Here is a 24,222-nt window from a genome sequence, read left to right as displayed (position 1 = left end):
GTATCTAAATGGCAGAAATATCTAAAAGATGAGTGTAAGAAGGAAAAAGATGGGACACCAGAGCGTTATCACAGAGTCCAGCACGTTACTTGAAGAAGACAATACTTCTTTTCCCCCAGAACTACTTTCTTCAGAAGTACCATCAGAGAATTTGTAAGGTGAATGGCTAATCAACTATAAACTCTGTGAACCCCAGATAATCCCTCGCTAAACAGTTGTCTGCAACAGGACAGTTTGGATCCTTGCTGGCGACAAGACAGACCACATGCATGGCCACTCAAGACCCTCAGACGGTGGACGAACGGTGAGGAGTGTGCTGGGCAACCTCCAGGTGCTCTTTCTGATGGGAACAGAGATGGCAACAGCCTGGTTATTGACTCTGGTCTCAGCTCCAAGGTCAGAAATGGGATGAGAAAGGTTTTCTAGGTGGGGTTTTCACCCTTCCAGGCATATTTTGCCTTTTGAGACAGGCAGCAGCTTAGCTGTTAGCACAGAACCAGGCACCACTGGTGACTAATTTGCTGTATTTTTTCCACACCTGCTTCCCTACTATTGATCCTGACAGGCTGTGGCCTTTTGTTAATCCTCTTGGTGCAATTAAATGGATGACAAAGGCAACATAATGCAAAAACAGCTAAGTTAGCTAAAAATGAGTTTGTCCAAGTTGCAGAAGCTATCCAGCTGTGTGGGATAACACACAACTCTGGGAGCTGCTTTTCCAAGCTGATGGAAAGACTGCCTGCCACAAATGAAAACTCACTTGGAACCTTGCTGTTTGGGTCCGCTTGCTGTATCTTAGCGGTGCCAAATCAAGCAGGTACATACTGCAGGTGAAGGGGTATCTTGCTACCTTAAGTAATAAGGCACAGGCAGCAGTATGCTATCTGCCTCTGTTTTATTCTCCACCTCTCTTTCTCCCTTGTCTGAATCCTATGCAATTAGCACTGCTGTTCTAGTTGTCATTATTTTGTACACATCTAACATTGACTTTAGTGGGATTCCCATTCCAAGGACAGTAAGTGGACTTGCTCTCATGCTGCTAGAGCTCTCAATTCCATCTCACCTGATGGCTTATTGGTTTAGTTCCAAATTTTACTGCTGGACACGTATTCAGATTTGCTTGTCTTTTTAGTTTTGTGTGTGTGTGTGTGTGTGTGTGTGTAGTTTTCTTTTTGTTTGTTTGTGGTTTTTTTCTCTCTCTTAATTGGCTTCTGCACTTAAGAGTAATGTCAAGCCAGGTTTGGAAGGTGAGGAACATAGTGTGTGGCAGAGAGGATGAGTCATGCCACGACCCTTGGCAAACAGCTTTATCCACTTTATCCATCAGAACTGCCCAGAAACTTATGCTGACCTGGCTATGAAACTTGATTATTCCCACATTTTAATGTACAGAAAAACAGTAGAGGATAAAAAATGTGCATTTTTAGAGGGAAAAAATCGTAAGTCGGGGTCACATCATAGATGTGTTTTGTCAGATAAACTCATGTATTGCCTAAATGTTCTACATTGTTAGCAAGCCATTAGGTTAATAACACTGTATGCCATCCTACTTTAAATTAACACAGAGTTGTTTCTTGCTTTCCTGTAGTGTTACCAGGGACTTGAGCATAACTTTTCTGTTAAAATACCCTTGCTCTTCCTATAGCAGTAGCATGTTTTGTTATCCTACCATGCTTATTTAAACCTCAAAAATAATTTCTGTGATAACAATAATTCCCACTTGCTATAATATGTAGGGAAGTGTATTATTGATATACACATATATATGTGTATTACTCAGAGAATCTGAAGGGGAAAACATGAGGAAGAATTACACACAGACTTTTTTCCACATATTTTTCCTACTACATTTTTTCTATGTTTTAACTAACTACATTTTTACTTTTGCTTTTGGAAAAAAATCTGAAAACTGTTGTATATCAGCTGTTAAGACTAGGAAAAGCTATTCTTATCTGGCCCAAGCATTAATGCAATTTTGTTTATGCCACAAGAAAGAAAATACAAGCGTCAGACTCCTGTGTTCCTACCTCTAAACTGACAGGATAAAATACTCTCTAGACATTACTGTTAAGTTTTGACATACAACTGGTAAGAGACATGCTAGATAAATCATAGTTAAAAAGTTCAGGTACATGGTTCCAAATAACAGTACAGCTAAAAATACCTGTTTTATAAATGGCAAAGAAGAAATCTGTCTCTCCAACATAGAGATGACAGGACTGAGGTAAAACATTTTTCAGCTGGTCCCAGCTACTCAACCTGAGTAACAGGGTGGGGAGAATGGTTAAAGGGACCGTGTTAACCAAGTTTAAGTTTCTAGGAGATCTAACAGCACATAAAACCAACAGGGAAATAACAAACTTCAGCTCTTCTAAAATATTGCCACATTTTGCCTTAAATAAACTTTAAGTAAGTGTTTACTTCAGTATAGAGAAGGAAATTACATGACGATCAGGCCTCACAGAGCAGAATAGAACAGAAATCATGACAATGTCTCTGCACCTCTTCTGCACAGAAGGAAATCTTTATCGGTGGCATTTAGACTGTTTGGCAAAACCAAAACATCACATAGAGCCAATGAGGAACTTTTCCATTTCTTTACCTTTAAATGCTATATATATATGGAATTAGACTGATGTAGCAAGTAAAGGCAAATTAGCAATTTAAATTTATGCTTAATGTGAATACTTTTGCTTCTGTAATAATTTCTTACAACCCAAATATACTGGTACCTATCATTTAAGATCTATTCCAGAACACGCAGTCCTGAATGCCTTTAATGAAACTAACATGCCAATAGGAGGTGAGGTTGCTCTTTGCTGACATTTCTATTACATGCTGTTGCAACATGCCTTCCTCTGAAGAGGAAAGCAAGTTGTGTTGATGTAAAAGAAGCAGCTCAGTTATAAGAAGAGACTGCAAAATGCGTCATGACATAATCTAGTGTCCTGAATGGCAACAAATCTAGTAAGAAATTTTAAGCACAAAAGATTAATGCAAGAAAATGGAAAGAAATAACAAGTAACATCACTGAAAATGGAAAAATGCAGAAAGGTGGACCAAAGGAAGAAAGTCAAAAGGAAAGTGGAAAAGCATGACACGTGGGAAGGCAAGAATCATTGTTAGGGGTCAACTCAGTAGTGCATCTAATCTCTTATCATGTTTTTGGCTAGTCCAGCAACTCTATAAATCTTCTTTCTCTTTGTTGGTTCTGGGTTGTTTTGAAAAAGAGGAAGTGGACTGTAAATAAAACTTGTTATCATGCAGAACAAGTTGGGCAAAGATTTCTTCTGCTTTTGTTATTGATTAATTGATTTAACTTTCTTTCTTTTTTTTTTTCAACAGGGCAATATTAGTAAGTTTTCTGCTTATTCCATGTTGACATATTTCTTGGTATGTATAAATAAATTGGTGCAAAGATCTTGACAGGCAAATGAGTGTATTCTTGTATCTGAAAGGAAAAGAAATGCTGCATAATGTAAATTCACTTATATTCAAGGAAAAGCTAAAAAGTTAAAGGTTGATCTTTCACAAACCAAAATTTGTGTTCTCTTTGCTGGCCTTTCTTGTATTTCTAAAACCTGAACAAACTGGAGGCATATGTTAAAAGCTCCTGCTACCCTTAAGTAATTAACTTAGCAATTACTGTAATGGCTTAGTCAACTTCATTTATTTTGCAGAACAGCTACACACAGAAGAATGCTATTATCTATTATCTCTGAAGGGTACTCTGCCTCTTTGAATAATTGGTCAGCAACTAGCACCATGAATAGATCACAGAGATACACAAAGCTGAGCACTGAAAAGAATCATCTTCCTCTCTCATGGGTCACAGAGTCCTTCACAGATCTTGACTTCAGAGAAAAATTACGAGTCTTTAATTACATTGATATGCTTAGAGTAGCATTGTTTTCTTGTTGAGGACACTTATGTGGCTAGGGTATACTTTTGTCCCATTTTCACATTTACCAGATGATTTCATTCAGAAATATGATTTTTCCTAAAGAGTGAAACTGGTATCCTAAGGCACATGGAGTTTACTGGGGTGGGGGAGTGAGGCGGACCACACATCTTATTTAAATATACTTCTCTCATTGGCTTTTATCCACCAAAGTTAAACTGGAATGACTTGTATGCAGACAAACTACCAGGGAGGAAGGTGATATCATCAAGCAGTCTGAGATAATAGAGCAGCCTGACCAAACCCATGAAAGCCACCACAGGCTTCAGGAAAGGATATAAAATAACAGAAGAGATAAAATGCAGTTTTAGATATTTTATAATTTTTTTTCATAGATATTGGAATAGAACCAAAGAAGAAAAGATATAAACGAAGGAAATGGGCCAGAGGAAAGAAGCAGGAAGGAATACTGGTAAAGGCAGGGAGGTAAAACTGTCTAGCAGATGAGAAATTTGGCTGAGGTCCAGTTTCACTGTATTAACCAACAAGGGAAGAAACAGGAACTAGAGCTGACACTGACAGCAGGAACAGAGATATTAATGAAACCAGCAACTCATTTCTAAGAAAAATTGAAAGATTTAAGAGAGGCCATATCTGTGTCTATTGCAATGTTAAAGAGGTTGGTAAGTGTTTAGTAAAGCTGAAGAAATCCACAGTTTCAAGAGAGTGGACATCTGAAAGACAGAACTCTGTGTTCATAAAAGCAATGACCTGTCAGTATAATCAGAGGACAATACAATTTATGAAATACTGTTCATTCTGGTTAGCAAATGCTGAGTCTGAGAGACATGGCAGGAGTTTTTATACTAATGGAGCAGCATCAAAGTGGGGTAACTAGATCTTCTGGTTCCTGACACAGAGTTGTTAAGGGAGTCAGAAGGACATTGAAATAGCCATCAGACAATAATACAGCATTAATAGGTGGCTGCTTTTTAGGAAGGCCAAATGAAAGATAAAGGTGATGAGGTGGCACTGTACATTAGTGCTTTAGCAGGTTGTGAAGAATAAGAAATGATAGTGATGACAAAATGGGGCATGTATCAGAAGCATGTCAGGAAGGACTGTAAAGATCTTACTGTAGCAGTGAAAAATGTCTTTTAAACAGTCTGTCATGGTTTAAGCTCATCCAGCAACTAGGCACCATGCAGCTGCTTTTTCACTCCCCCTCCCCACCCTCAGAGGGATGGGGAGGAGAATCAGAGAAAAAAAGTAAAACTTCTGGGTTGAGATAAGAACAGCTTAATAACTAAAATAAAATAATAATACAAATATAATAACAATAATAATAATTGTAATGAAAAGGAATATAAGAAAAAGAGAGAAATTGGACCCAAGAAAAGACAAGTGAGGCACAATGCAATTGCCCACGACCCGCTGACCGATGCTGGAGCAGCGATCCGCCCCTCCCAGCCAACTCCCCCCAGTTTATGTACTGAGGATGACGTTTCATGGTATGGAATATCCCTTTGGCTAGTTCGGGTCAGCCGTCCTGGCTGTGTTCCCTCCCAGCTCCTTGTGCACCTGCGTGCTGACAGAGCACGGGAAACTGAACAATCCTTAACTTAGGGTAAGCGCTCCTTAGCAACAACAAAAACATCAGTGGTTTATCAACATTATTCTTACACTAAATCCAAAACACACTGTACCAGCTACTAGGAAGAAAATTAACTTTATCCTAGCTGAAACCAGGACACAGGCACAGGTTCATTTTGTAGTGTGAGTCACTACACAAATAAATGTGGAAGACAATAGAGAAATTACCCAAGTACTATATTAACAAATCCTCTCTTTTTAATAACGTTGGTTTTGATGCTCTAAAGTATAATGTTGTTTAAAGCACAAGTGCATTGATATGAAATGAAAACATAAAGATGAAAGCTGAACTCAGAAAATATAGCCTGATCAAATAAAAGGGTAGAAAACCTCACAGCCTGAAGTACTGATGTTACTACTGGCACTTGGTGTGGCGAACCTGATGGCAGAGATATTAGCTTATGTCTCACTTTAGGAATGGTATCATGTGTTTCTGGACAACCGCAAAATAACAAATGTATGTAAAGAAAGCAATTTAACTATTAACAGGTTGATTAGTCTGACCTCAACAGCAAACAGGACCTTAGAACAATTTTTGAAGAAAAATTGTTGAAGAACAGAAATAGAGTAAGTCACTAGAAAGAAGGATAAAATGCAGTAGATACTTACCAAAGGGTGCCAGACTAATTTGCTATCAACAATATAATAAAAATAAATCTATAAGGCCAAGGAAATGTAGTGTATCAATTGCTCAGAGCTCAGGGAAGCAAGTGATATGGGAAATACATGAAATTAGACAGGATGGAGAAAATATGTGTTTTGGTAGAAACTTTGCTAAGTGTCCAAGCACTAGATACAGAGGAAACTGCAATTTGCTGGGCTGAAACATAAATGATTAGCCTAGAAAAAGGCCAGTGAACTGCCTCCAGTGTAATTTCTGAGACTTTAACATTTCCACTTGTTTTACGTTATAAAGTAAATATGACTATTGAATTAATAAAAATTTCACGTGGCACATTAAACATCACTGAAGGGAGGAGAATGGATATTTAGAAAGTTTCAAGAAAGAAGGATGGAAAAAGTATGATAACATTTAATACTGAATGCATAATCTAGATCCTTATGGCCTAGTATGAAGAATTATTGATATAGACCTTGTACTTGTTAATTGAAAGTGATATTGAGGGAGAATGACTGCTAAATATTGTTTATCACAACAGACTATCGATCAGCACTGCAGCATGGCTGGGAAGAGTACAAATTTGATCCAAGGTCTGAAAAAAAAAGCATTGTTAGCTGGAAAACAAAAATACTAATGCCAGCCTAAGATCTTACCTGGAATAAAATCCTGGCTGGGTGCACTCAAGAAGTACGAATTCAAACAAGAACCACTGCAGAGATGAACAACTAACATTATCAGGTAACTGGAGGTTAGAGAAGATTTCTAACTTCTCACTTAGAGAAGAATTTGAAAAAGTTTACTCAAATAATAGCTGTGAGGATATGGTGTTATCTTATTAATGTTTTAAAGTGAAAGAAGAAAAATTGTTACTTGAAGCTAAGGAACAACACTAGGAGAAGGATAAGACCATACAATGTTTGTGAATAAACATGGAGAATTAGGTGAATGTTTTCTATATCAGAAAAATAACTACCTTGCAGTAATGAGATTTGAAACCCAGCTTTTTTAAAAATGAAACTAAACATATAAGAGATTACCTGCTGTAAAGAAATGGGAATAGAAGGCAGTTTAATTCATTGCCTCAGGAGATCCCTTTCAGCTCTGTGTACTTGACTACACAACATCTGTCCTCACCTTTTATAATTCCAAGGCATTCCAAAGCATGCAATGCAGGAGGAGTTTAGCTACACATTTCTTGGATTTCAGCTGTGGAGAGTGATGCTTCAGTCCTTAATATAATATAAAATACCTTTTGTATGAAGCTATAACACATGTGTTCCACAGGCTTCCCTGATTTCCAGCTCGCTTCCAGGTGTAGATCATTGTATGTGTTTATGCAGCACTGGGCAGAGCTGAATCCCAACCCTGATGGGATTCCACAATGCAGAGAGGAATGAAGAAAATTTATAGAAAAAATACCAAGTTCCAAGCAGTTTTATTCTTTCTGATTTGTGGTCTGCGCATTTCAGAGCCTGAATCAGTTGAGGTACAAAGCTCATGGTAGAGCTCAATTTTAAGCTTTATCTAGCTTTCTTTGAAGTAATAAACCTCAAGGTTCAGACAAGTTTTCATGGGTAGGAAGAATGGTCCATCCTGAAACTTCTATCAGCTTTGAACTATTTATCACTTGCAGACTGCACTGTATACATGCTGAAGGACTAGTAATAAGCAACATGTATGACTTGCAAATTACACTAAACTGCTGACTAAGCAAGTTTAACATCATGGGTTAAGGAAAAATAATTTTGATTTGGTTTAATTATTTCCACTAATTTAATCTTCCAAAAAGATAAGATAAATAAAGTTCAGAGATAATAAACTGCATTATAAAAGGAAAGGCAAACTGTATTTTTATTATACATAGGTGTCAAATTTGAAATTTACCCTCGGGAACCCATGTTCATCATCTCACAACAGTGATAGGTCTTCATTTTGATATAACACATTCATTTGACCTTCATCCTGTAAGTTTCCTTAGAGTGAAACCAGCTATCTGTTATTCCTTATTTGACCTTGACAATCCGAGTGACAGTTTTAATAGGTGCAGGTACCTTTAACTTCTGTGACTTTCCTGTGAACTTCTAAATGTTCAGGCTTTCTTAGTAACCTGCCCTAACTTGATAATTCATATTTACACAAACACTCAAATAACACAATTTGCCAGCTGTTGAGAGAAAGGATTCAAACTTTAAAGAGAGAGAGAGAACAATAATTCTGTGTTTCTTGATTTTGCAAGATTAATTCTAGCCAGCCTCAAGAAACATATAAATGAAAGAAGGAAAATCCCTGTTCGTTCTGCCTGTCTTTACTGCATAAATCCCCTGTTTTTTCTTATACAGGATGACCCTCAACGACTGAAGCTGGGACTGAAAAAACAGCTGCATTGTACTGCAGACTCAAATCCTGCTACAGCTATAAGCTCTAGGATTCAAACATGAACCGAACAGGATTACGCAGAAGGCCAGTATAATACTTAGTGCGAATTAAAGGTATGAGGGAAGACACATTTCTTTCAGGGTAAGCTCCCTTTTTTTTTTTTTACTGGTTTAAATTGCTCAATTATGATCTCAGATGTGCTGAGCCTTTTTAAATAATAAATAGCAATACATTTCTGTAATGCTAAGAACTATGTATGACAGTCTTCTTAAAATCAAATATGTTCTACAATAAACTAAAAGTATTTCAACCCACTGCAGTTGCTTATTTAGGATGCATGCCTTTTTTCTTTATCTTAAATCATGCTCTACTTTACTCACTAATCTTTGCAAGGTTGTGACTAAGTGTTATTAAACAGTGCAACTTTCATTTTTTTTACTTTCCTTAGGAGTAATAATAATGCAACAGAACCAGAAAAGGAAAGGTTTGATCACCAGTAATAATAGTATTTAAAAAACAGTGCAGCAGAATAAAAAATTAAGGATCATTAAGCACATTATTCTGTTTCCTTCAGCAATCTGAAGATACTGGCATTTTCTTACGTATTTCCTTACCTTGAATGTGAATAATTCTTTCATGCTCCAGACTTGAGTTGTCAGGGTGAGGTTCAGCCCAGCAGACAGAAATCAGCACCAGAAAAAGTAGACTCTTCATCTTTATAGTCAAAAGAATCTTCTTCACTGTAAGGGCATCACAAACAAAAAAGCTTGTGAATTTTTGGAAACCTTTACAGTGTTGCACTGCACAACTTGTTACAGCAATGATCTTATGAGGGATCTATAACACATCTAACCCACTCAGCTGAAAAAGTTACAACAGCTACTAATTTTTTAGGCATGAAGACTAGACCTTTTTAACATAAACTTACATTAAATGAATCTGGCAATCCATATTTAAGTCTGCCTATGCAGAATACAACATGAAAAAATAAAAGCACACACACAAATACCCATAAACCAAACTCCTTGCATATGTAAGCAATACCTGTGTTTCAGAAAAGGTTCTAGTGTACTTTTCTTTTCTAGACCTACTCTACATCTGGTCTGTAAATACAGTTAAAAGAATCAAAGCTATCACTATATCTACATCCACTGCATGATGCAATCCACTGGTGATAGATTTTTGAGATTAAAACAATCTTCTCGGAGGTTTTGGCATTTCAATCAAGACTGCAAGTTAACTTAGCAGTCAGGGTGGTAAGTTTGCTTGAGCTAAGCAGTAAAGATGACAAAACATTTCTTAGGCTCACTAGAAAGATCTACTTTATTTCAGATCCACTTACCATTTTAAAAGATGTCTAAATACACAATGAAATGTTCGAAACCATGCACAAAATAGGTTAGAGTTGTATATGCTACCACTGCAGTTGCCCTGATTGATTTTTCATTCATTTCTACCTAGAATGCTGACGCACTAACTTAGTGTGCCAGGTAGGGTCTCTGCAGTCAGCAGAGCTGAGCGCTGCAGGGAAAATCTCTGCCAGCCTCTGAGTAGTAATTAGGCAAATGAAGACCTGAAATAGAAAAGGAGGCATAAAATACAAGAGGTTTTATGTACAGGGTTGGGGCTGCTGTGTGTTTTATAGTTATAACTTTTATGACCCTGATTTCTTGAAATAAAAGATAACTATTTCCCAGCTTTGCCTTTCAAGAGACTATATTTTTTTCCCCAGTCACCAAATAGTGGCAGCATTATAAATATGCTTTCTCGCTAATGCAGACAGAAATTTATTTTTTTCCCTTTTTCTTTATCAGAGCTAGAAACACATCAAAGTTGCAGGGTACTGTTGGTCAGAACCTGGGTCAAGGGCTTTGCAAACAGTCACTGTCCCCAGATAGACTTAGACACCTATGTGTTTCAAGCCTAGATCCAAATATTGTAATCTGAACCAACCTCTATTACAGACTAAAACGCAAAAATGCTATTGCCATTTTTTCATAACAGAACATGCATTTACTTGCCTGCCCTTCCATTTCTTCAAAGTGAGTTTGGGTGGGAGTTCAAAGCCAATTCAGCATCCCTTACTCCTTAGTGTGGAGTGTCTAGAGGTAGGACAAGTGCTCGCTGCACACTATTTTCCAGGTGGTCCACGCTCGGTAACTCAAGACTCTCCGGCCACTCCCTCTTTCCTGGAAAGCTTGGCAGGCTGATGACCTCCATTCTGGAGAGCAAGGGCAGATGTGGCTCCGCCTAGAGCACATCAGCCCCAGCCTGGGCTGACCGGAGGGGTCACGCAAGTGCAGGCGGGGTCTTCCTCCTGCATGATGGGACCACCGGCTCAAGAGAGCAGGGCACACCTGTGTAAAACCACACTGCTCTTTCTCTCACAAATCCCAGACCAGGCACCCGGCGTAGTTCCTCTAAGAGTGAAAAATGCTTCAGGTTTGGGATTTGGGTTTTTTCTTGGCTGTTGAATAACAACTGAGAAATATTTTTTTCTTATTGGTGGGGGATAGTGTTATTGATTTAGAAATACTCTGGTTAACAAGGAAGCTTTGATTCTGAAGGCAAGTTTATGGGGGTATTCCCACCTTAATCTAATCTGCAGATCAAAATGCAAAACCTCCTGGACACAGTCAGTGGGGGTAAAGCCCACAGGGGTTCTACAGACCTGCTCTGGGAGTGACTCATCTGCTCATTAACACTTTGCCTCTTCCTCTTGTCACAAACCTGCTCCTCTGCGTGGCACTAGGGAAAAGAAACAGCCATACAACGAGATGACAGGTAGTACTACCCTTTTTTGGGACAGCATCCCCTTCTCCCTCAAACTCTATGTGCACAAGGACTGGGGCTCTACTGTGGAATAAGAAAGATTTACTTTCTGGTTATATGGCTGGAGAACCCCACACATGCCCCTCTTCTTTGTCAAGGTCTCCCTAATATGATGGGGGAAAGTCCTCCACGTAGCATCATCGGGTGATGATTGTCAGAACAACTGGTTTCAGGATAAGCCTGGTGCACTGAGTGGGCAGGATATACCTTTTAGAGATATTTGCCTGTACCTTCAGGCAAATATCATGTTACTCTATAGAGTTTATGTGATAGCATCGCACAAGCAGGATGAAAGGCAGGTCAGCTATGACTTGGAGATCTGCTCTTCCTTTTCCTGAATTTCCTGGATGCAAGTGAACAATTTCATATGTCACATGCCACAAATGTGGTACAAAATCAACCTTAGGGTTACAGATGGACATGTTTTCTGGAGGGATATATACCCAAGATGGTGGTACTTTAGCTTTGTTAATAGGCAAATTTTACGGTGGCTGGGTTTCTTGTTTTCCCTGATTACTATGAACAGAAAGGGCATAGTAAAGTGTTCGTTGTCTGTGCAGGAGCACACACACAGATAGCGTATGTGTGCACATCTGTGATCTTTGACTCTGGTAATGTTCATCTGCACTGCTAAGGTGTGTTTGTCAGACTGCACAAAACTAGCAAGAACTTAAAAACTATTTCCCAGGGGAGCAAATGCCTGGTCAACGGTTTAGAAACTGTATCCATCACAAATCTTTGCTTAAGTCACCAGATGCTTCATACCTGAGGTCAATCAACTGAAAGTAAAGTTTTAGCTGGGCAGAAGCGTCCCATTGGGGGCCATTTCAACCCTCCATTTAAGTCTGAGCAGTTTTAAGGCTTCTCCCTTTTATTGCCATGTACAGCAGTAGCTGAGAAAACGTGGGTATCTGAAGTCAGGAATACCCCGACCTTGTACCACTCTTTTCCTGGGATTCCCCATGATGGGAGCTGTGGCATCGAGCCAGAGCTGTGCAAAGCAACACTACCAGGCCAAGAATCTGACCCCTGGTGTTTTGTAGGTTATCCAAAAAGCAATTAGGCAGAGGAATTCACATCCTCAACTCTAGCCAAAGCAATAGAAGTCAGACTCCATTTCTGCAGCAGCCTAGGAAGACCTCAGGGGAGAAATGATAGGTGTGGATGTTTTCATATTAAAATTAATAAAATCTTGGCTGGGAGTAAGTGAATTTTCGGTAAGAAATTGTAATGATCAGTCATACTCAAGAAATTTGCACTGGTTTCAATTACTGCAGTTTATGAATCTGCTATCTCCCTGGACAGGGATACAAAGAATCTGAAAAATAGTTTTTAAAGGGAGACCTCAAGGCTGAGGGAAGTGGTCAAGGTCACTGTACATTCAGTTTTTAAATTCTTAAGAACTGTTCATTATTAGATACAATTTGAAATTCTGATATTAATCACTATTTTTTCATACCTACCCAGGCATAGTTCATCTACTACTGGCAAATCTAAAAGGCTATAAAGCACCAATGTTTGTATTTTAATATAATATTCTGAAAATTAACAAATTGCCTTCAAGTAATTCAACTGCATAAGTAACAAGCACTTCTATGAAGAACAGAGTACTGAAAAATAATGTTACATACCAATCTCTGTTTTTAATAAAATAACATATTTCTTATATACTACTGCAACTACTTTCTAGCTACAGAACATGAGAGCATCCACTGTGTGAGGACAAAGGTCCACCTAGCTCAATATTCTCTCTGGCAGCAGCTAAAAGCCTGGGGAATGCTTTTGTTCACTGGAGTTAATTTTTGTCTTATATTAAGCCATGGTGATGTCCTATGTCAAATGCTTGTCTCCCTGAGAAGAAAGACCTATGGAAGCCTGAACTCACAATGGCTCAAGAGCATATGGTAATACAACCACCACCTCCTACAGTCCAGCTGCTGACACTGTCATCCTAGTAAGATAAGTGCTTAAACTAGATTTTACCTAACACATGCAAAAATCTGGCTGCTTTTGTGGAAACATCTCTGCTGCTTTTGGATCTTGCAGGACTGTGATTTGCTGACAGCTACCCAGGTATCCACAGAACCCTCAGAGAAGAGGGTATTGAAACAACATACTATACCATCTTCTCATGTGTGTAACTTCATGGTGCAAAAAAGGTTTAGGAGGAAAGAAGGCCAAAAGCAGACACCTAAGAAGGAGATGAGGTACCAGTGCACAGGGACAGAGAGAAAACCAAACTCCTAGGGCAGACACAGGGGACTTTTTCATAAAAGGTTCTGTCTTTCTGTGGAGTTCCCTATATTTAATACAGTGAGACCCAGCAAGTAAAGGCAGTAATTGATATCTAAAACAGGTAACAGAATCAGTAAAATCAGTTTCAATAATTTAGGGTTGAAATACCCCCCAAATCTGTGGACTATTCACATCCATGCACAAAGCTACTGTGTAATATAAGCCTTTACAGGGCCCTTCTCTGTGGAGCTCTGTTCCATCTGGGAATTGGTGCTAAGCACTAGAGAAGTACCTATTAATGAAACAAAACTTATGTATTTTCAGAAAGAGGGTGTCAGCTGCAGTAATTCAGAGTCTCTCATCCTTACATGCTGCTGGTAGATAATAGAATAGGATGAAGATCAGTCTAGGCAGTACTCACACACTCAGTGTTTTTGTATGTAAAATGTTTACATTTCACTTAGGAGCCCAAGCTATTGTTACAGTCAGTTTATACCTAACCAATGTGGTCAGTGGAAGGTGGGTGTGTGATTAGTTGACCTAGGATGCCTTTCGTCTATTCACTTTTGTCTTTGAATAACTTCCTCCATCTGCAGTGTTACCTCTCCGGAGAAGTGGGAATTGTGGGCTTCAATCTTGCTCACTGACGTGGAGGAAACCTTGTGTGGCTTCTTTGGCTGAGTGGTCTAAGATGGGCTGTTTTGCAAACAAGGTACAGATGCAAATTAGTTTAGTCAAGGACTCATCAGTCAGGATCAGAGTGACAGCAATGGACAAAGGTGCCTGAAGTGCAGATCTGATGCAGGGGCTCCTTACAAGTGGGGATTCAGTCCCTCTCGTAATTAGCATTTCTTTTGGCCAGCTCTAGACAGCTTTCCACTCAGCATGGTAAGCAACACTTTAAGAAACAAATACTCATCTCTACTGACTGCAGAAGGAGGCTGAGTGTTCTGACTCATCCTGGTAGCACTGACATACTCGGTTTAGATATCCTGATGCCTAAAGTGGGCATCTAAAGTAGGCAACAGCAAAGTCAACCCTGGTCTTGAAGGGCACCTAGCTTCTTATAAGTATTTACAGTCTCCTTCAAGATCTTGCATTCTCCAAGGGCAACAGTAAAATACTCAGTTACAGCTACAGACTTAAGAACTCAGTTATTAAAATCAAATGAAAAACCACTTCTTGCCCTGAAATGCCCTTACACCGTCTAGTCTTGAATCTACTTTTCACTTATTTTGCTGAGAAGACAGGTTCTTCTCAGTGAACAAGCCCCCCAGGCTGATGGAATTAAGGCAAGACAGATTCAGCAGACTGGTCCCCAAGCTAAATTGTTCCCACAAAGGAAATTTTGCCAATGCCATAGCAAAAAGAAAACAACTGATGGCACAAGAATGATAATGTTTACATGCTCTATTAGAATGACTTAGAGCAAGCTTTCCAAGACCTCCTCCCATGCCACTTCATTAGTTAAGGCAATTTGGAAATTTGTGAGACTGTGTGAGTCTTGGGGCCATCTAAAGTGCCAGACGGTCAATGTCTGGAGAACAGGTTGTCATAGTAGTTCCCTAACCATAGGCAGTACTGTTCAGTGGAAAAGCAGCATGACCATTCAAAGACATCTGGAATCCCCTGGAGTCTATTAATTCCCTGGGAAGAATGCTGATAAATTGCTTGCGGGGAGAAAGAAAATATCTTTACGGTCTTTGAAGTATCTGCCTTGTGTTAGATATGAAATTTATTCCAGATACACAGGGTAAAAATGGCAACAATACTTTTAACATTATTCATAGAATATAGCCAAGGTCATGAGGTCTGGCTTTATGACTAGAAGTTAGAAAATTTGGTACTCTATGTTTAATGCAAACAGGGATAAGGCAAATGTGCTGCAGTTAAGGTCCATCATTGATGGAATACTGGTCACTTAGTGTTTTGTGTAGTTTTCTTTCTTGTTCTTTATTATGGACTATACGGATATACCTTTAGTTTAGGAATCTGGATAATTTTGCTTGAAGTGTGGCAATGGGATGTTCTTTGATAACACGTAGTGTGATGCCATAGTAAGGTAACTCCACTTTTTTCTTTAGAAAGCAGATCCACTTGTTTGTAGTCCCTTTTTTAGAGAAAATACTTACTGCAATCTCCCCATATCAGTGGTCTTCAAAGAATTTCTGCAATCCAGCTCGAGAGCTGGCTCTTCAGCCAAATTGTGCTTGTATTCTGACATATTCTTCATTAAAAAGCCTCTTTTAGCCTTGAGCATGGAAGCCTGGAGGTCACTGGAGGTCAGTAAGAAAACTTGATCTCTCTCCCTCATTTCTTGCCCCTTGGTCATATTTACAAAGCTAGCTTCTCATCAGGCCCTCACTGCTTCCCAGGTCCCCTCCTGTTACCTACACTTCTTCAAGGTGCTTTCTTGGTTGCAGCTATATTTCCTAGTTACCCGCACAACTTCTACAAGGCCATTTACTTTGGGAAGTTCTGCCAGAGTTTTTGCAGCTTCTCTAACCTTCACTCTGTTGATGCTTGCAGTTCTGCCAGTTCTTTTTTGGATGCTTGAATTTTTACAGAGGCATAAATGACTTAAGTTTCTAGTGCTCTGTTCCCCTACCAAAGGTGAATGAAAGATATATGCCTATCTTCTCTGGATCATTAAAAAGATCTCACATATGATATCTTATTAGACAGGTTCTTACAAACTGTTCTTTTGACCTGTTTATAATAGTAAATAATGATGTGATTATATTATTAAGTATTATTAAAGTTGCTGTATTTGGGAATTTGAACTGCCTTTCTGTATCTAAACTTGCAGTGCTAGATTTCGTGCTTCAAAGTGAATGTTTAGTTCAATCCATGGACCATTTCTAAGCAGTGGCACAGAATTGTGGAGGTTTTTGTGTACAGTGATAAGGCAAAGAATTTTACTCAAAGCCCATTTAAGTGAGTGGACATTCTGACATTTATTTAATTAGCATTAGATTGGGACATTTGAGTAGGGAGACTCTAGGACTATTAGTTCCTATTGGTAATGCTCAGGTTACTGAGCATCACAGCAGCACTACTAACTGTTGCCTGGCCACTAAGGTCTGCCAGGTGCAGGACCCAGGATGACAAGAAACAGGTTTTCTAAATACTAGTCTCATTTCACAGTTTTCTGTGGTGAATGGTTGCTCATCCATCCTACAACCCATGCCATGTCTCCCCCAAGAGTCCTCCTCTGCTCTTAGCCACCTAAAATCTGCTGTTTTGAAGCAGACCTAGAAGATGCATTTACACGACTGAAGTCTTCTCCAGTTTCCACCAAGTACAAGTGTACACTTGGTGAAAAAATTGTTATCGCACATTAAAAACAAAATAAACCCCAAACATACACCCCCTATAAAGATAAAGAAAAGAAGGAAGTTTATTTTCTGGAAATATGGCAAAAAGGAATGAATTCAAGAGAAGCCACAAAAATCACATGCTGATACTGCATGTAGAAATTCTGTGTTATTGTAGACAGTAGCTTTCTAAAGTCATTTCAAACATTTTGATAAGTCACTCAAGCCAAATGATCTAATCACAACTTAAAACTTAGTCTTATACTTTTTGCTTAGGAAGTACTGTGAAAGTTATTGGAATGGTAAAGTTAGGAAACTTGTCCATGTAATTATAATACCTTGAGATATGCAAATAGGCCAGATACTATCTCTTTTATCTAAGGGAGGTGCAATATCTCTATTCTGACCGTCCCACATTTAATTCAATGGAATTCTCATTCCTTTTCCCCAGCTAAGCTGACTGTACCAGCACCATAAAAATAAAAGTTAAAAACATTAACAGTGCTTTCACATCCTTGAAGGATCCCACTATGTGAGACAACAGATGTGCCGCCAGACTTACTGAGTAGGAGCCCGGTGCCAGCCTGCTGTAAGGAATTACTAGCAGTATACCATTTTTGGCATGGATCCTGCTGCAAAGCATAAGACGGGACTCCTTGTCCAGCCAACCATGACTGTTTACTCCTGTCCTCCCTCTTTTTTGTGGTCTGAGAATTGCATTGTTTGCACTCTCAATGTCATTGAGAATGACTTTAACAAGCTACTCAGTTTCCTAAAGAAATAATAACAGTGATATACTGCTCTGCATATTTTTTAAATTGCTGTTACACATTTCCAGTGCAAGTTCCCATTGAATCATTGCTTCTAAGAAGGTAATCACTTTCATTTTACAACAGCACCATTTTCATCAAACATCTACTCCTTACTGCAATGATACATAAGTTTTCTTTGGATATTTGGTCATGAAGAATTAGCTGTGGGTGCAGCCCGATCAAAGCCATATGGGGATCACTTGTAAAAGCACAATTCTTTCAACAATTTTTAAATTTAATTAATCAGCAATCAGTGGCAAAACATACTTTCTACGGAGATCAGTTATTCTAAAGAGAAGGAAGGTCTAGAGGTTAGGGCATGAGTTCAGACTTTGGGGGACATGAGTTCAACTCTGCCCTCTCTACCCTTTATGTGGACCTTGGAGGGTGTGGAAGTGGTGGAGAGGATTAGTTTTTGTTATCTTAACTCACTATCTGTGACAGTATAACAGTATTTCTATTGCTCAGAGGGTATTGTGGAAGTCAATACATTTACTGTTAGAAGGAGCTCTCACATTGCTGCAATGAGACTTATCAGTATCTAGAACAGAAGGGGACTTCTTCCCACTTCCAAACACTACACACTTCCATGTGCCAAAGCACAATGTGATAGTTGACCACATGTATACATGCAGACAAACAGGCAGATGTCTACTTGTACCAAGTTTCCCCCCTGCTTTTCTTAAATATCTTTTCATTGCAGTATCTTAAGCCTGAAAGCACTGGAAATACACGAGTCATGATTGTTTAGTTAACTTCTTGTTAGTTAAATTCTACTGAAAACAAATCATAGACATTTTTAAGATCATGGATGTTTGTAAGCAAACTTATCTAGATAGAGGTAACATTTTCAAACTTTATTGCTAAACAGTGTCACTTCAGTATTATGCATACACTTTTTTGGTTGTTTTGGTTTACAAAACAAGCAACAATAGTGAGAATACCACAAATTCAAACTATGGTCTGAAAGCTACTTTTTATTTTGAGTCAAAGAAGTACATGACTCAATTATTTATTAAAAAAATAGTCTTTGCTGGTTTACAGCAATAACAGAGATTTGCACAGACATCCTTGGTCAGTCAGATGTGAGAAAGATGCCAAAAATTAGTCTTTATTCAAAGGTCCAGACTCCATATATCTACCAGTTGCAGATATTGGCAAATAGTGACTGCAGTTCTGCACTTTGAACTAAGTAAGTTAACAGCAACACTAGAAAGAAATAGGAAAAGAATTTATTAGATTCAAGAGGAAAAGATAATAATTTGAAAACTACAGTTGAAAACTGATAGTCCTGAAGAAATACTTCTGGGAAGGTGGAATAGTTCTTCATGATGAATGAACAGTAAATGTTTTATCCAGTGAAGGATAAAAGCTTTGCTACAGGTAGATCACACCGGACTAGTTCTGTGTCTAGGTAAGAGTGGGATTCCACCACACTACTTGGTTTCCAGGAAAGCATCAAAACATTGGCTATGACTCAACATGGGAAATTATTATTTACGATACAGAAGGAAGAGACTAATACAAGGAGGCAAAGAACTTAGAAAAAGTTACATGATATTATAGTTGTGCTAAAACCCCAAATTTTGCTGCAGGGTGTCACCATATGAGTTCAAGGACCAATCTCAGGACCAGATTTGTTATCTGTATTATTATATTATGTATTTTTATGTATTTTTATGTATTATTAGTTCTATGTATTTTAATTAATAAGCTGGCACAGAAAGTAGCTACATACCAATTTAATCTATGGATGAAAAAACGTCAAAGGCATTGTATGTACAGAGTGGAATCACCATGTGGCACCCGATTAAGTGGGTGGTTAGCCAGACGGCCTCCATCACTGCTGCAATAGAAACTGGAAGTTCTGGCAACGGAGCTGCCAGGGAGCACCGCAGAGGTGGACAGACCACTTTGTATCACCATCACTTGGCAATCTCTATTCCAACTCCATACCACTGGCAACACCTTCAGACATACTGCCTGCATCTCTGGTCCTATGGGATTAGGAGGTAGAGTGACTTAAAATGGGACACATGCAGGGAAGGGTTTACTGGGGCAATCAGAGGAAAGGAAAATCTGTTTTACAAAAGGAGACCAAAAGAGCTTGTTTTGGTTAGTGTGGCAAAACACAGCTGAGCAAGGATATAAATGCTCTCTATAAATATATCACAGAGTAAATGCCAGAGAAGAAAAATACAAATTCAGCTAAAATTTAGGAACAGAACAAGTAGGGCCATAAGTAAATTTAAACTGGGAGTTAAATTATTTTAAGTTGTAGAAAAACATCACAGTCTTCCTAAAGACATCTTAGCAGGGAGGAAAGAAACACAGCTAGTTTTAAATCAGAACTTGCTTGCTCTGTGAAAAAATGCCTGGGATGAAGGGGAATGTGGATAGAAGAGGACCAGGTTATGGCACAGAGCATCCCTTTTGTTTGTTCTTGTATACCTAATTTTTGGCAAAGGCCTCAATTTAGGTAGGCTAATCAATTCTTATTTCAAGCAGAAATTTTTTCTTTTCTTTTATGACAGGTCCAAACTCTCCTGGCTACTGCTATTAATGATACGATCCAATACACTCAGACAGGGCTTCCTATTGCTCCACATACAGCTTCAAACATGCTCTCAGTAATACTCAGCACTGGCAGCAAAGCACCTTTGTCATCGTTGGGACTTCTTATAAGAGATATCTCAAAGCAGCTTTTAATATTCTGACTCGGTGTCTGACTTCTCTAATTTCCTAAGTAGACTCTATGCTTTATGTAACAACGTTGTTGTCCCTGATACAGATCATTAAATATCTGCAAATGAAATGGAGGCACATGTGGCTGGCTTAATGGCCTGATTTCTGCAATGCTTAGTCATATGGAAGGTTTGGCTTCGCCTGCTGCAGCGGTTATGTACAAAACGTGAAGAAGACAGCTTTTATGTTCCAGAGGTGTGGTAGGGCAATGCAACCTTACCACAACGACTTTTAGTTGTGATGCTTTTGAGATTTAGGATGACATGAAAATAAAGGAAAATGGCAGTTCCATTTCCACTCTGGACCACTAAGAAGAATGACTCAGGGTATTAAGTTGAGAAAATAAAAAGAATTTCAACACACACTTGTAAATCAAAGATATAACATGAAAAAGAATAGAGGAGCTCCCCCAAACACACTATCCTGGTTTAACATCCTCATAAGGATATAGTATAATGGTTTCATAAATTTCAGAACATGTAAAATATAGAATTAAGATTAGCTGAATAATTTGCAACTGTTTGATAAAATCATCATGCAGAACATATCATGGTAAATAAAACTCTCTAAGGTTGTGTAAGCAAAACAGCTTGCAGAGTATACAGTTTAGTGCACCGAGTACAAGAACAAAAGTACATCATATTTTAGATTCAGATATATTCAGATTTAGGAAGATGTGACTGAAGAATCTATATCCAGGAAACACCTACATTCTGCATTACCAAATTAAGTAACATATAAGCATATATTAAGAAAAAGAATATGTGGAAAGCCACAGACATCACAGAGCTGAGTTTGGTTCACACAAAGATAGAGATTGTGAGAACAAAATCCTAGGGATGGGTTTTAATTTGTTGAGATACGACACAAAACAGCAGACATTTTTAAAAAAATCATTGTTAATTGAATTGTTTTGACATTTATTTTGGATGCCAGAAATATCTGCTGGCATTTGGTCAGTCCTTCAGGTAAAGTAAACCTGTGCAGATTTCAGAAAAAAAGACGTAGACTCAACAACAGGTTTTCTTGACAATCTCTGAATTGGAAAACTCAGTTAACAAGGCCACATCCTTGCTTAGTTAATAATAAGGATACCTGCAACACTGGTAGGCTGAAAATGAACTGGCCTTCAAAGATACATAGGTACAATACCCAGTTTAAATAACAGGCAAACAGATAGGATTCACATACTTTTTGCAAGTGCCACTCAACCAAGTTAATTACAGGGATCAGCACTTTTACAGTCATCCAGAATAAATGCAACGCTTTTGTTTGTGCTTTAATGTCCTCAGGATTATGCAGGCTGTTTCAATTTAGACATAATTCCCAGTTCTTGACTAGCACTTGTCAAGCATTTGAACACCCTCCAACCAGGGTTACCCAATACACATCCTCACATCTGAAGTGAAGCTGTGCTTATTAGGCAGGGTTTGTCACACTGTGAAGAATGGTGGGAATCCTAGGAACAGTCATATGCTACAGATAGGGATCTTTTACAAAGATGTTGAAAACACAAGCCAGAGAAGGTCTGCACTATTCCTGCCCTTTTGTTTTGGAATATATATTCTTTCCCTAAGCAATTACTGCATGTGGTCATTGGACACTGGGCAAGGTTGACTTTTGCCTTGACACAGTATAGCCCTTCTCATGCTCTTTTTTTTGGTTACCAAAGCTTCACTGATACTTTCACACCAAGTACCTGTCCCAGAGACTAGAGTGACAAACTGCTTGTAAGGACAACAGGAAAATTTCCATAGTAACCCCCACTCAATGCAAATAGGGGTGTTGAAACTGTGGCCTGGGGTGAAGACCTGAAAAGCAATGGCAACAATGCATTATTCCTCTCCAAAATTGTCTGAGTGGAGACACCCTGCCCTAAAGTGCTGCTAGTGGAAAAAGGATTGGTTTTCCCTTTGGTGTGCTAATGGCAGGGGCTGTTGCCCATAGCCTCCATTGCCCCACAGGGAAGAGGAGAAAACAGGAGGATCTACTAAGGATTGCCCTGGTAAATTGGTATTTCTGCTCATTTCTCCTCAGATGCTCCGCAGTCTGTACCACGGAATAATCATAATTTTTCTCCACACCACATGCAACATGTAACATCACCTACCTTAAGTATTTGTCAGACCATGACAGATCTGTGCCAAGCATCAGCAAGGTTTACCATTTCCTTATTGCTTTTAGAAGTAAGGGTTGTGATTTTCAACTAGGACCATACATTATCAAATAAACTGAGATACTGGCTTCTACTTAAGCCAGCTTTCCTCTCAGTGACTTGTAGAAATTTCCCAAGCTACATAAACTACAGAGCGCACAGGGTATGGGACACTGTTCTAGGATCTGTCACTTACCCAGTAGTTTCAATCTTGAAGGGTCAGCACAGTTTCATTTCTTTCTCAGAGGCTAAATGCACAGATTCAGTTATATCCAAACGTCAGGGTTTGCAGTCTAAATGCCATTCTCTACGGTGTTTTGCCAGGGCAGTGTTTTTAAAGGGTCAAATAGCAGGGGTTAAAAAAAAGCCCCAAACACCCAAACCTATCCCGGTGAAGGCCTCCATAAACTAACCCTAGCAGAGCTCCACCTCTCAGCCTGAGGGCTGCCAAACAAGAGACTGGGAGATGTGCTAATCCCTAATTAAGTTTAATCTACACTAGAGAAGGTTTGTTGATTTAGCCAGATAGGTAGAGCAATACTGACAGGTCAGTCCTAATGTAGGCATAGCTGTTAAGAAGAAAAAAAGCCTCCAAGAGCATAATTGATAGCAGTTGGTCTGCAAAGTGAACTCTGTCATAGAAAGCACCGGTTTCTTACACTTGTGCAACTGCATCAATGGTACATGACACAGTGGACGAGTGACCTGTGGAGCAACTACAGTCCCCGAGTCCTGCTCTCCTGTTCCCATGGCTGCCTTGCAGAAAGTCTATGGTTTGCATGCTTGAACCAGCCCAGCAACTTGCTCCTATTTTGGCCATGATGGGGTGGGTATCTGCTGCTGCAGTAGCTGCTGCTACTGTGAACTAGAGGGCAGATGCTCTGCCCAAGCCATAATGGGAAAAAAAGTGAAACCCATTTAGGTCCCCCATTGTACATACACAATGCTACATATGTATACACACACACACACACACACACACACACACACACATATTTACATATCTATGGATGACCATTCAAACTTTGGCTGTTGAACATACTCTGATTAAGCAAGATATGCTTTTGGCTGACATGATTGTAGCAATAAAAGCTAGTAAGACAAACCAGCATCCAAGAATTTTGTCATTCTCTTTCCAGAGACGTCTACTTGAGACAAGGAGAGAAATTACCAAACACAAAATCTGTGATAAAATAACTTGTCTCTCTTTTTTACTCTTGAAGCATCATGACACATAATTATCTGCTCTGAAAAAAAGAATGACTACTTACACAGTTATTATGGATCCCAGTCAGAAAGTGAATACTTATTCACATATTAACTTGATGTTCTCTAGGACTGGAAACTCACAGGATGGACTTGAGCAGGTCCCACATGCAACCTCCACACTCACCTCTCCTTCATACTTGTGTAATGGTTAATCTGTTTCTGAAATGGGTTATTCATGTACAACAGCTATTTTGACATTCTCACAGGGACTGCACATCCAAGGGGAGAAAAGTTTGTCATTTTAGGGGCCATAGCTAGTACTACAGCAAAAAGTAGTAAAGAAAATGTCACTGAAATTAGCAGAA

The 24,222-nt window shown here is 39.0% G+C and overlaps 1 protein-coding gene across 1 annotated transcript in view; it reads right to left on the bottom strand.

The window, feature by feature from the left end:
- HAPLN1 (hyaluronan and proteoglycan link protein 1) overlaps positions 1-9,286 on the bottom strand; it is a 31,549-nt gene extending 22,263 nt beyond the window's left edge. Inside the window, exon 1 of the mRNA XM_010578052.1 lies at positions 9,167-9,286. Coding sequence (XP_010576354.1) covers positions 9,167-9,266 — 100 coding nt within the window. The 5' untranslated portion in view covers positions 9,267-9,286. The remainder of the gene's footprint in view (positions 1-9,166) is intronic.
- Between the last annotated feature and the right edge of the window lie 14,936 nt (positions 9,287-24,222).

The sequence above is a fragment of the Haliaeetus leucocephalus genome, unplaced genomic scaffold (assembly GCF_000737465.1).
Source record: "Haliaeetus leucocephalus isolate CR32 unplaced genomic scaffold, Haliaeetus_leucocephalus-4.0 Scaffold598, whole genome shotgun sequence".
Classification (NCBI taxonomy): domain Eukaryota; kingdom Metazoa; phylum Chordata; class Aves; order Accipitriformes; family Accipitridae; genus Haliaeetus; species Haliaeetus leucocephalus.
Note: the sequence above shows the minus strand (reverse complement) of the source record. Positions and strands in the feature narration are given on the sequence as shown.